The following is a 12,772-nucleotide window of genomic DNA, read 5'->3' as shown; positions in this document are numbered from 1 at the left end:
GTAAATATTTTTTTTCTTTGACCACACTGTAAACTTGTCCCAGTAGCTTGTGTGCTGTTGCTGGAGTTGCACGCATAATGAGCTGGCCCTGGCCTGTCTCGGCCCACTTAGCCCTGTAGTGGAAAAGCTTTACATGTCTTTTGCAAGTCAAGAGCTTCATTTGGATCTGACTTTGGGGTCAGGGAGCTCAGAGGGAATGCAGCAGCTCAACAGTTTACTCCTTAGACAAAAGCCCACACACTTCACTGTTTGCCAGCATTCATCGTCAGTCTCTTTACGAATACTGTTTCAACATCTAATGAGATCATACAATATGGAGTATGGGGAAAGTAAAGAAGTGATAACGATGTGAATGCATGTTGTTCCATTGTGATTCATCAGCATGGCCTTACTAAAAGTCGTATGAATTATATATCTGTCAATCAGAAAAATAACTTACTACTGCTGTAAATATTATCTCTTTCACTTACACAATCACTTCTACCACCACTACATAGTACTCCTACTAATTTTACTTACTACTCCTTATTTGAAACATTGTATCGTACAGGAAGTATTTATTCACTTCGACTCACAATAATCATGAGAGTTACAAAGATAGAAATAGTGTGTAAAGTCCTTGTATATTAGACAAAACATCAAGACTTTACCTGTGAGGTTTTTGAGGCCCAGCTGGCGCAGACCAAAGTTCCCGTCTCTCCTGTAGTTGAGGAAAATAGCCAGAGAGTAGCGATCTTCATAGAGTTTGGTTCCTCGGATGATCCTCAGGTTTTCCAGGGGCAGGTAGTCAAACTGGTTCAGAGCCACCAACACATAGCCCGTCACCTCTCTGATGGACTGTAACACAAGGACAACAGAAAAGAAATGGGTAAGAGAATGCACGTTGTTTTGGGATGGGCAAGACATACTCTGAACTCAGTTTTGTTGAGCTTAAAGGTGGACCATATAACTTTGGTTGGGGGGCCGTCACCTGCTTGTTTGTAAGGTTATGTTCTTGTTCTGCCTGGAATGTTCCACAGTATGACATTAAACCTGTAACTTGGTCTGGTCTGGTTTCCATAAAGATAGAAAGTATTACTGTGAAACAGAGTGGTTGTTTTGCAAGTCTCAACTAAGTCTCAAGTCTTTGACCTCAAGTCTGCGTCAAGTCCCAAGTCAAATACAGGTAAGTCCAAGTCAAGTCCAAGTCATCTGCTTTGAGCTTCAAGTCATGTCAAGTCTTTAAACCAAAAAAGTACCAAATATAGCTTAGATTTTTGCAATTTATATGAATTTTAAACTAAATTGTACTTAAAAAGTCATGATATATTTATATGTAGAGTTGTAGAAATGCATTTTTTTCCATTTTAAATGTCTTAAGTAGAGCCCGACCGATATGGATTTTGTTGTGGCCGATATGAGACCGATATAATGGGAGTTGAAGCTGCCGATAGCCGATATAGTCACCGATATATTTAGTGATGTAAAAATTCACTGTAAATCTTGAATTGATTAAAAAACTTAGGTTTGGCTCTAGTGGATTCTAAATTGGGTTTATTTAGGCAACATTTATTGTTATTTTGACTCTTTACATCATATTTACATACAGTAGATTGGCCTAATGGCATTTTTGCATCACATTCTAGCTACTAGTGATGGGTATTCCAGTTTTTTTTTTTTTTTTTTTTTTTTTTTTTTGGAGAACCGGCTCTTTTGGCTCGGCTCACTAAAGCAGCTGGCTCTTACGGCTCCCAAGCGACTCTTGAGATTGTTTTGTTGCAAGCAGGACTAAACCAGAACTGAACCAGGACTGAGTGTCGGGACTCAGTTTCCATCTCTCTCCTGCACTCGAGCCCAAGATTAGTCCTGGTTTGTTCATTTTATGCTGAACTGCAGCCAAATATGCACTTTTTTTTTTATCCTATGCACACGCAGATTTCTGAAAGTTTCGTTTTCAGCCGCTGCTGCTGTCAAACTACGGGTCTACATGCGGCATGAAGAGAAAAAGCGAGAAAAAGAGAAAACACGGCTCCCAATAAGAAGCAGGCTCCCGTTGTTCGCTCTAAGAGCCACTTCGATCGCGACCGACCCATAACTCCTAGCTAGTAAACTACCGCTATTAGCCTTTAGCCGTAAATGCTGCGCACCGCGGTAGTTAATTATATGCATAAATGTGGATCATTCACACTCTATTCACAGCTCATTTACATATCAATGCAGGTCCAGTAACAAATATACGGCCAATGTAGTCACTTTACAATAGACCAATAGAAAACAGCCTGTTTATGTGTGGGAGCTACAGCAGCTAACCGCTAACAAAACCTAAACTAGCTTCAAAGTCCATGTATTTCCAACACTCACCGCTCACACAGGCTCCTCCTCACATCACAAGTCTGCACTAATAAATGTCCTTTTAATCCAGACCCAAACCGATTGTCCGAAAAAGAATATAATCTCAATGTTGCGCACGGCTGCGGGTGTAAACAAACACACACGAGTGAAGTGACGTCACTCTGGTGGTGTGTTCAGGGACAGTATGGACACAGACAAATTACACCCCAGATAAATACTGATGCGGAGCCACATATTAGGGCATTTATCTGTCTGTAAATTGGATTAAATGAACATAATGTAGAGAGTCTAAGCTTTATAACGAGGTATAACATGCCCACGTGAAATATCGGCCCATATCAGCAAGCATATCGGCCGATAGCCGATATGTCTCCAGGTGCCCATATTGGCCGATAATATCGGCCAGCCGATATATCGGTCGGGCTCAAGTCTTTAGATCTTGTGTGAATCATTACAGTCAGAATAGAAAGAAATAAGATTTATAACAGTTATTTTGTCATGTAGTCTGAAATGGAAGGATCATGTTTTATATAGTTCCCTCTGTTTTACTGTAATGTACTGTATATTACTGTAGTACTTTTGAGGATACCGTATCACAATACTTCAGTTACATCCAAAGTAACAAACAGAAGTGGGAGGGATGTGTTCCAGTTTGTTCCTGTAAAGTTAAGCACCGCATTATTCAACTGTAGAGAGAAAAGTATTTTCTAAAAACATATATTTTTAGCAGAGGCATCAAGTCTTCTCAAGTCACAGGCAAAATCACTGACCTTCAAGTCCAAGTCAAATCCCAAGTCTTCGTCCATTTTATCAAGTCAAGTCTTAAGTCCTTAAAGTAGTGGCTCGAGTCTGACTTGACTCCAAGTCACGACTTGCATGTCCCACCTCTGCTGTGAAACATTCCAGACAAAGCAATAACATCTCCATGGAGAAAAGGATTTGACGGACTCTCCTCAAGAAAAGTTAAATGCTCCTTTAAATTCTAATATCAAAATCTTCTTGACCTTCACCCCTTTTTTTGAGGTTCAATATTTCTGCAGCAAACTCTGAAAAACTAGGGCTTTCTTAACGCAACCTTTGGCAACTTGTGTGAACAAATGCACACACAATTTCTGCAGACAACAGCAAATATTGACTTCTCAGACTTTTGATGGAGAAATAAGCTTTTGAAACAGAGACCAAATAAGATCTGGTGTTGTTGGCTTTAGTGTTAGTGTTATCATTAGTGCAAAAATAAGTCTATTGTTAAAAAAAATATATACATTTTGCCAAGTAATTTTTCAGTAGACATGCTGCAATATGGGTATTCCAATTGCTCATTTGTGCTGTTTTGACTGTGTTGTGTTTACATGTGCTACATAAAAATGAAAAATATTTAATTTATAAAGTCTCACCCATTTTTGTTTTAAATAAGAAAAGTAGATCAAAATATATTGCAGTTCATGACTAGATTATGCTAGAATTTCATAATATTCATCATGGTAAACTATACTGAATTTATACAGGACTTCAACTTTATATTGACCTAAAATGTGTTTGTTTCTTGTATTGTTCTATTGTATAAATATGTCAAAAGATTCCTCAGTTGAATCAGAAATCCATGCCTATTCAAATATTCAAGATCTACTTAATCTACAAACCCCTCTGTGAACTCAGTCAAACTCTAAAAGGCAAACAGCAGTAGCAGATTTAAACAGTGAAAAGTCTAAGCCACACACATACAAATAAAAACAATCCCTATATATGGGCACAGTGACAGAATCCACACTGAAGGTCATTTTGCACCGCGCCCTCCTGCAGTACGAGCAGTTGGGCCCACAGGGGGAGCACTTCCTGTGTTAGTGACCTCACAGTGAATCTCTGGCACCAGGTCCACAGCGCTGACCCCAGCACAAGGACAACCACGGCTTCACACCCTCGCAACGCCACACGGCTAACGGCTAAACAGCATGGATCTGACTGATAGGCCCTGTCCTGTGTCCATGTCCGCCAATCGTGGCAAGTGTCATTAGCTGGACGAGACGCCTTTCCAACCTGCTTAAGATAATAATCAACAAGTTGGGTGTTTGTGTGTGTGTGTTTGTGTGTGTGTGTGTGTGTGTGAGGAGGGGGGTCAAGCTGATGTACGTAGCTGAAATCGGTGGTGAGGACTCAGCCGTGATGGTCTGACAGCTGTCATCGAGCATGGCCATCACAGGCCGTCACTACAGATCCTTGACACTACTAATATGATAAGGGCTAATGCAAGCAGACGGGGCCCAGTCTGGAGTGTGAGACTCAAGGGCTGGGAAGAATCCACTTATTTTTAGCACTGTTTTTATTGATATTAAAAAATATGAATCATGTCACGATATGGATCCATCTCCTGGACTTTGATTTTAACAAAAGTAAAATAGATATTATGACAAGCCGAGTTATTGTCTGAGAATGGGATATGAATGATTGATGATTCAAATCCAGGCACAAGTTCACAGATTTGTCCTTGGGTAATACACCTACTAATACAATTCATTATGTCTTCTTTTCATGTGTTGTTTTTATTAAGACAAACTAGGTTGCTTGAGCAGTATTCTATGAAAGTCTTACTTTAGGTTTTCATGCAATGTCTTAAAACAAATATTTTAAGTGAACTAACTGAAACTATATTTGAAAAATATTAAATTACATCTGAAAATTGAAAATCGTAAATTGATGTAGCTCCATGTGCCACTATTAAGCTATTCTTTGATCTATGTTATAATATTGTTTCCTCATTAAAAACTTACCTGGAATTGTGTTTTGTTTCATTTAAACATGTTTAACACACAAATGTTGCATATTCTGGGTGAGTTCTTCTCTCAAACAGAAACTGAAGCCGTTCTTAAACTCCACACATCTTCACTAGAATCATTTGGATGATTTCAGCTCTGGACTCGCCTCTACCGTACTAAAGGTAAAAGGTAACCGTTAACTTGAAAACTATCACTTCATGACATCACAAGGTGGCACAGAGCGTTTTGAGGTTTGTAAATGTAAACAGACTAATAATAAAGGATTACTCATGTGTGAAAGAAATAAAACATAGATCCATGGCTTAAAGCTCAGGAGTCAATTTTGCGTAATATAGGACCTTTAACTACTATACTATAACAAAATACAGTGACAGTACGATCGCCATTAGAGCACAACTCGACTCTTCCTCCCACTAATACACAGTATACAGTAGCTCATAATTATTTCAGGGCACACTTCATACTTGCTTTTTATACTTTTCTCCCCTAATCCAGTTTAATAGCCTGCTCACTGCTGGTTTGTTATTTTCAAGCCAGTGAATCGATCGTCTCCAAAAAGCAGCGTTGCAGAGGGGAATAAAAGGGGAGGTCGAGTCGCCATGGCAGGTACACACTACACTTTCCCCCACAGAGTTCAATAACCCAGTGCACGAAAGAGGGAAACAACTTGTAGTGATTATAGGCCCTCGCCGAGCTAATGGCCAAATCTGCTCACTGTGGTCAATTTCATTAAACACAGATCAACAAAACAAGTGCACCCCACTCCCCTCCCACCTCTGCTACAAGAGAGAACCATGGCCCAATGCACAATGAGCTTGGAGGTGGGGAATAGAAAACATGCTGATATCAAATATTTAAACAACTCCCAAAACACAGAAGACAGAGTTTTCACTATAGCGATTGGTCACGCTGGATACCCCAAGTAATGCTCCCATCAAAAACAAAAGTTATTTCAAGTCATTTACTGGGTTTATAGCACAAAAAACAAATCGATTAATTTATGTTGTTTGAAATGCTTTGAAATACTTCGACTGGCTAATAGCATTTACAAAGTTATTTTGCAGTATTATATTATAGGTCTACAAATATATTTGCTTTTCCACATTCAAATTTAACAAGATTACTAAAATGGAACGCACAGTACAAGCACTCGTAATCACTTCCATTATAAGAGAAAGCTCAGACTAACATCAATGGAAGATATTATTTTAGATTCAGCCTTGATCCCAGAGTTAATTAGTGGATAGAAGCTGTTGCTACATTAGTGATTGAAAAACAATATAAAAGAGCTACCAGCAAACACAGGAATGGATGATGTGCTCAATCAAATAAATTGTCACACTGTTCATAGCGGCATCTAATCGTGGCAGGACAAGATACAGTTTCCACAAGATAAGACAATATGAGATTTTGACATGATTTATAATAAACAACTAAGTGAGGTTCAGTGCACAATATTGGTAACAATATTTTTATTTACTTGTCAAGAAATGGAACTTGAAGCACGCTCACAAAATAATTTACTAAAATAAATATATTTAATATATATAAAAAAATAAAACACTTATGGCGATATATTGACCAAACACCAAACTTAGTATCACAATGTATTGAGATTTTAACAGTGTTTCCCAAACTTTTTTTTCTGGGGACCCATATTTTAAAAGTCACAAACCTTCACGACGCAAGTCAAAGACATTATTCATAAATCACAAAATAAAGGTGGATTTGACCATTACTGAGCATTAATGAGGATATTTTATTGTTGATTGAGTGATCGTGTCTCTCTGAACAATTTGTATTACTCAAGTTTTAAACAATAAAAAACAGTAATTGAACCAGCAATAAAAGGATCCATAAGTCGCCTATTTGGACATTAATTGTAGCCCCTTTTCTTTTTCTTTTCAACATTCAATTGAACCAGCAATACTGGAACAAAATTGTCAATAAAATAATTACTAAAAGATTAGAAATTATACAAAACATTTCAACATGTGTCAGAACTGTATATTGCAGACCTACATGAAGATTGTGACAAGGCGACCCCAAAAAAATCCCAGTCTTGAAAGTCCAAAAACTATATTTTAACATACTATACAGTTCTATACACAGGACTGCATAGCGTAGTGATTTGACAGATTTGCATGCACACTGGCATTATACTGTGCTTTTGTTTTGTTTCTGGTACAGTCACATTAAACATGAAGAGAATATATGTGTACTAAAATACATACAATATTCAAATGCATTTCCACGAGTCACACATATGGGCTTGGTATATTCACCATACACAGACTGCACATCAGAATGGCATAACTGTTTAACCATTCTTCCACACTCTGCTCCCTGGTGATAGATGCTTCAAAGTCCCAGTAACAGTGAACAAAAGAGACAGCCAGAGCCAGATCCACTAGATTAACAGGGATTTCTGCCTCCTGCCTGCTTCCCACTCCCCCGAGCCCAAGTATTTGTGAACGGAAGTGTGGCAGCGGAACAAACCCCTCACTTGAGTCACCCAGACGTGAGCAGTTTGAAAATCAAGTCTTTCTATCCACAACTTTAACAGCTAAAAGGAGGGAGGGGGGTCTTCCAGTGTTGAGGATAGGGGAGGAGTCCAGTCAAGTGGATCCGAGTGCATATATTTTAATGCATAATTAAAAGCACACCTGTTCCAGTTCAACAACAGAGAGGCAGACGCAGCCAAAAGGATCCAGGTGGAGGTGAGGCAAGGGGAGGGGCGCAGGGCTGAAAGTGTAACGATAGCATTAGCATGTTTGAGGAAGCTTGCTGCAAGTTAGCATGGCTGACTCCAATTTCCATATATATGAAGGGGAGAAAGCTCAGAGGACATGCAGTCACTGGAGTCATACACACAATAATGGTGACTGAAGGTTAAGGTGATGGATGGATGGATGGATCATAATATGAAACTTAAGATCTGCCTATAATAATATATGCAGAATATAATCAGGGGAAGCAACTCGGTCTGTTAACCTAGTTAGGCTACGTTCAGACTGCAGCCTGAAGTGAACCAAATCTGATTTTTTTCACCCCCATGCAACCTGTATTTGATCTTTTAATGACAGTCTGAATGACACAGATCAGATTTTTTCAAATGCGACTCAGGCCACTTGGATTCCACCTAAAACCGATACATATCCGAGCTTTTGACATACGACTTCAGTCTGAACGGCCAGGCCGCATTCATCCCACCTACATGTTACAAATGTACACAAATGTTCTTCTTGTCAAAAAAAAAAATTGTGTATGAACTCCATGTCAGTGAAGCAGTGAAGCACAGAGCAATCACAACACTCTTGGCTGCGACTCTGCTCCCACACGTTCCTTTCTACAGACTTTGCTGCCACTGCCCTACAAAACGCCATGGTCAAAACCCTTGTCCTTCTCCTTCTCAATCTCCTCCTTAAAACAAATAAGATGTACATGTTTTGCCTCTGGTACAACAGCAACTTCAAAATCTCCAGGTGCTCAATGCTCGCGTCCATGTTTAGGCGACTTCCATAAACACTGAAACATCGCCGTGTCCTCCAGTGTGCATGCGGGATACTTTTGGGGTGTTTAAAGTTCACACTGGAGATCATATAAAAGTCGCATTTAATTGAAAATGCGAATGACCTCCCAAAAAATAATCTGATTTCACAAAAATAATCCAAATTGAGCATTAAGCCTTGCAGTCTGAACGTAGCCGTAGTAAAGCAAGGGGAAACTTTACAAAACAAGTCTAAAAACTCCACACCACCACTGAAACGTTAAAGTGCATATACAGCACTTGTCAGCCCTTAAATATACACTAAGTTCATTTTCTGGTGTCTGTTTTTATCAATGGAAATGTTATTGTCTTTCCTGAAATGTCCCACAGCATAGCATTAAACATATCCACCTTACTTTTATTTTATTTTATATGACAAACCTTTTGATTGCTCGCTCATTCTTATTGTGAAAAGTCATCGCTCCATCGATGTGACCTGTAACTTGACCTGGTTTCATCACCTGCCTGGCTTCATGGTGATAGAAAAGTCAAATGCTATATTTAAGTAGTGGGCAAAATTAAACAGCCTCAAGACATAGTTTATCTGATTTTTACTGTCTACATTTACTATTTACTTACATTTTGAAGTAAAAGTGAAAGTGGTTAGTAGTTCTCCTTTAAGAAATGCTAGTGTGATTTTATGGGTCTTTTCTGATACATGCAAAACGCTGTAAATCCATGTAAACAACTGGTACCACTTTTGAATCCCCTGCAGAAACGCCACCGGATACTAATCCCACTTCCCTCTGGGGGACGGTGAATTTCTTGAGCTCCATATTTGCGACGTTGTAAGCCTCCAAAGTACTTTCTCCTCCCCCATCCATCTCAATCCCTCCGGACTGCCTTAAACCCAATCAGAGCCACTTCTTACCTGTATTTGATGCTGGCTTTGATGTGGGTGCCAGTTCCAGCATGCACTATACGACTCGTACATGGGTATGATCAAGTGCCCGCTATAGGAAATTACTGCTTGGATGAGAAGCTATGGTGACTCATGTTTGAAGATAGAGTAGAGACTGTCCCTTCTGTGGGTTGCATCAGAGCCCTGATCCTCATATGAAACAAACGTGTACGCTGGTGGGCAGGTGTTTACCACATTGTGGGGACTACAATTTGTATACACACAAATCATGTGTGACTTGCCTTTCTTTTCTTTGACGTAAACCCTTTATTATTAGGACGACAACATGACTTGAAGTTCAGATATGGGTTAAAACAAGTTAAGGTAAGTAGTGACTATAGCTATGGTTAGGATCAGTCTCACGGGAATTAATGTAAGTCAAAGCAATATCCCCAAGAAGTATGGAAACCTAACATTGATGAGTGTCTGTGCATGTGTGTGTGTCTGCGTGTGCGTGTATGTGTATGTCTGTGTGTGTGCACAACACTGGTACATGTGGCTTCTCTAGTGAGATTAAAGAGTGTTGGTACAAGCTACATGAAAGATACACGTAGTGCTCTGTTGGCGTTCCATGTCCTTCCTTTGCCTCAGCTCTGGGTCACATAAAACAGCACTGTTTACAGGCAATTCTGAGGGAAACCATGAATGACAAGAATGTAAATTGAGACACTGCATGACAGTGTGCATGTATAGTTTTCAACAAGATAATAACAATAAAGAACAATGACATTAGAGGTTGGTATAACATGGTAAAGTAACATTGAATTACAGAGTAATCTCAGTCAGTAACACTCTAAAAGTCACTATGGAAATATTTCAGGGTAAATATGTAGGACAATACAACACACTATGTTACTTTCTGGTAGAGGGTCAGCCACCCGCTTGTCTCCTTGAAGGTGTTATTGATTTGCCAGAAATGTTTCAAAGTAAACTTATATATGCCTAGGGATAAAAGCCAATAATGACACCACGCCAAGTTGTCAGGCAACTTGAAGAGGCAACCCCAATGTATGTTTTTGAAATATTTTTCAGCAATGAAACACCTGTAATTAGATCAATACAATATCGATAAGCATCCATACATCACCCTCACAAACAGCATATGTTTGTGAGGGTGATGGTGATGTGATGTGCCAGGCGTCAGAGGAGCTGTCACTCACTAATGAGTCTGGTCAGACTGAGCGACTTTGAGGAGAGAGGAGAGGGAGTGAGAGAGAAGAGAAAAGGAGAGACACAAGGAGGGAGAGACGAGAGAGAGAATAGAAGGACAGAAGGAAAAAGAGAGAGAGAGGGTGGAGAGTGCATGACGACAGTGTCCGGGTGGAATGTGGTGTGAGCTCTGTGTTTGAGGATCATCGGCCCTGACAGTGTGACAGTACACCTGTCAGGCTCTCTGACAGGAACGCCCTGTAAGGTGCATTCATCAATGACAGACAGCGCCTCGGCAATGGGACAAAACAGGGGAAATGCCATACAGTGGGTAAGGTAAATATTCAAGAAGATGGATTTCTCAACTAATAAGATTCAGTTCATGAAGTAATGTAAAGCTGGGCGATATGGCAAAAAATAATCACCATTTCTTACATTGATAGCATGTGAAGCAGATAGTCTACTGATAATTGCCATTAAAAATATGTAGTAAAATAGCTTCCTTCAAAATATGAAACTATCTGCTTTTAGTAAGGATTGGCTGAAGACATCTCAATTAAAAAGACTAAAGTAAATGTGTACAAAGTAATGTTTTAAAATGCCACAGTGAGAATGTTTTTAAATGCACTCATCAGAAAATATGAATTATAAGAAAAACACATGGAACATCTTTGTATTATAGAGACAACATTCACTGTAGAATAATGAAGTGTTTCATGATATCCTAAAGAAAGTGTAAAATTTTCAAGGGTTAAGTTGCTTCAAATTGAATTATGAAAATAAATAAATAAATAAAAAAAACATCTGAAAGTGACATACCCCAGACTTAATGTGAGTGTCTGCAGCACAGTATAGTCTGGACTGATCCCACCTCCTCGTCAGGTCTGAATTGCCTGAGAAAGCCCTCTGTCACTGTGAGTGGCTTTCACCTTTGAGCACAAAATGAATGATGTGAAGTTGGACTTGTGCTATAAGTGAGACTTTACTACTGCTTCCAGAGACAGTTTGGTTAAAGCTGTTATCTGCTACAGTACCATTAGAAGTATTCCAAGTACTAATGGTATTATTATTGCTCTGCCTGGCCCACTGAGACCACACACTTTTACAATAGGCTACTTTACAAAGATGTTATGGTTATGGTCTGATACTATATCCTGTCTCCTCAATTTCTCATGAGCATAATGGACAGGTAGATTCAGAGATTTGTTTGAGGGTTGTTCATGTCAAAACAAATATGGCAGCTTACAAGAAAAAAATGACACAGAGAAGACACAAAGAAACGTACAATTTCTGTTAAATCAACAAGCAAAGCCCTAAACTGAGGCAAAAGAAGTTACACATTTGTTCTGAATAATACAAGGATATTAAAGAAGAGAGGTGTTCCATACTGGGAGATATGACAGATGGGAAATTATAGACTATACCCTCCAAGCTCCTCTGTTCAAAGACATTTAGTATATAGTATATAGTACACATCTGCAAAATATTACAGTAATAAAACATATACTCAAAAAAATACAATCCAAAAACTGCTGGGTTCTGGGATTGGTTTGTAAAGTGTTACATTAAAAGTTTTACCAAGTATTTACTGTTGCTTGTGTATGTGTCCAAGCAATCACTGAGCAGATGTTTTACTGTAACTGTCTTTAAAAAACAGAAGATATAATAAACACATTTAACCAGAACAGGGAACTTTGACTTGTAAAGAATCAGCACTAGTGATCTCTAATTGCTCTCTGCAGTATTCGGCAAAGGACAGGTCTCATCAACCTTGCTGAGATAAAAGAGGAGACAGAGACTCAGAGACACAGTGACACCAGTCCCACGCGGACGCCTTGTAACTCCATCAGAGCTGTGGTAATGACTGGACTCCTTGGGGGAATTCTCCAAATGGACTAATTTGTAATTGATTCAGTGCATTAATTACCGTCCTGGTTACGCCTGTGTCATGGTTAATATTGTGCCGATCTGACGAGGCTGGAGGCCCGAGAGCAGAGGGACTGTTGGGGTGAGGCTGCTATTATTCAATTATAGAGCGCATATCAGAGCGAAGGCAGGCCTAATCCGGGA

General features: G+C 39.3%; 1 protein-coding gene across 1 annotated transcript in view; it reads right to left on the bottom strand.

Annotated features, from left to right (window-relative positions):
• The window catches only part of LOC110156208 (receptor tyrosine-protein kinase erbB-4-like), a 259,988-nt gene that overhangs the window by 125,451 nt on the left and 121,765 nt on the right, over window positions 1–12,772 (bottom strand). Inside the window, exon 3 of the mRNA XM_055148800.1 lies at window positions 651–837. Coding sequence (XP_055004775.1) covers window positions 651–837 — 187 coding nt within the window. The remainder of the gene's footprint in view (window positions 1–650; window positions 838–12,772) is intronic.

This window comes from Boleophthalmus pectinirostris, unplaced genomic scaffold (genome assembly GCF_026225935.1).
Source record: "Boleophthalmus pectinirostris isolate CB_2022bp ecotype Guang Dong unplaced genomic scaffold, ASM2622593v1 HiC_scaffold_1, whole genome shotgun sequence".
NCBI classification, from domain to species: domain Eukaryota; kingdom Metazoa; phylum Chordata; class Actinopteri; order Gobiiformes; family Gobiidae; genus Boleophthalmus; species Boleophthalmus pectinirostris.
This window is presented reverse-complemented; position numbering and strand designations above follow the sequence as displayed.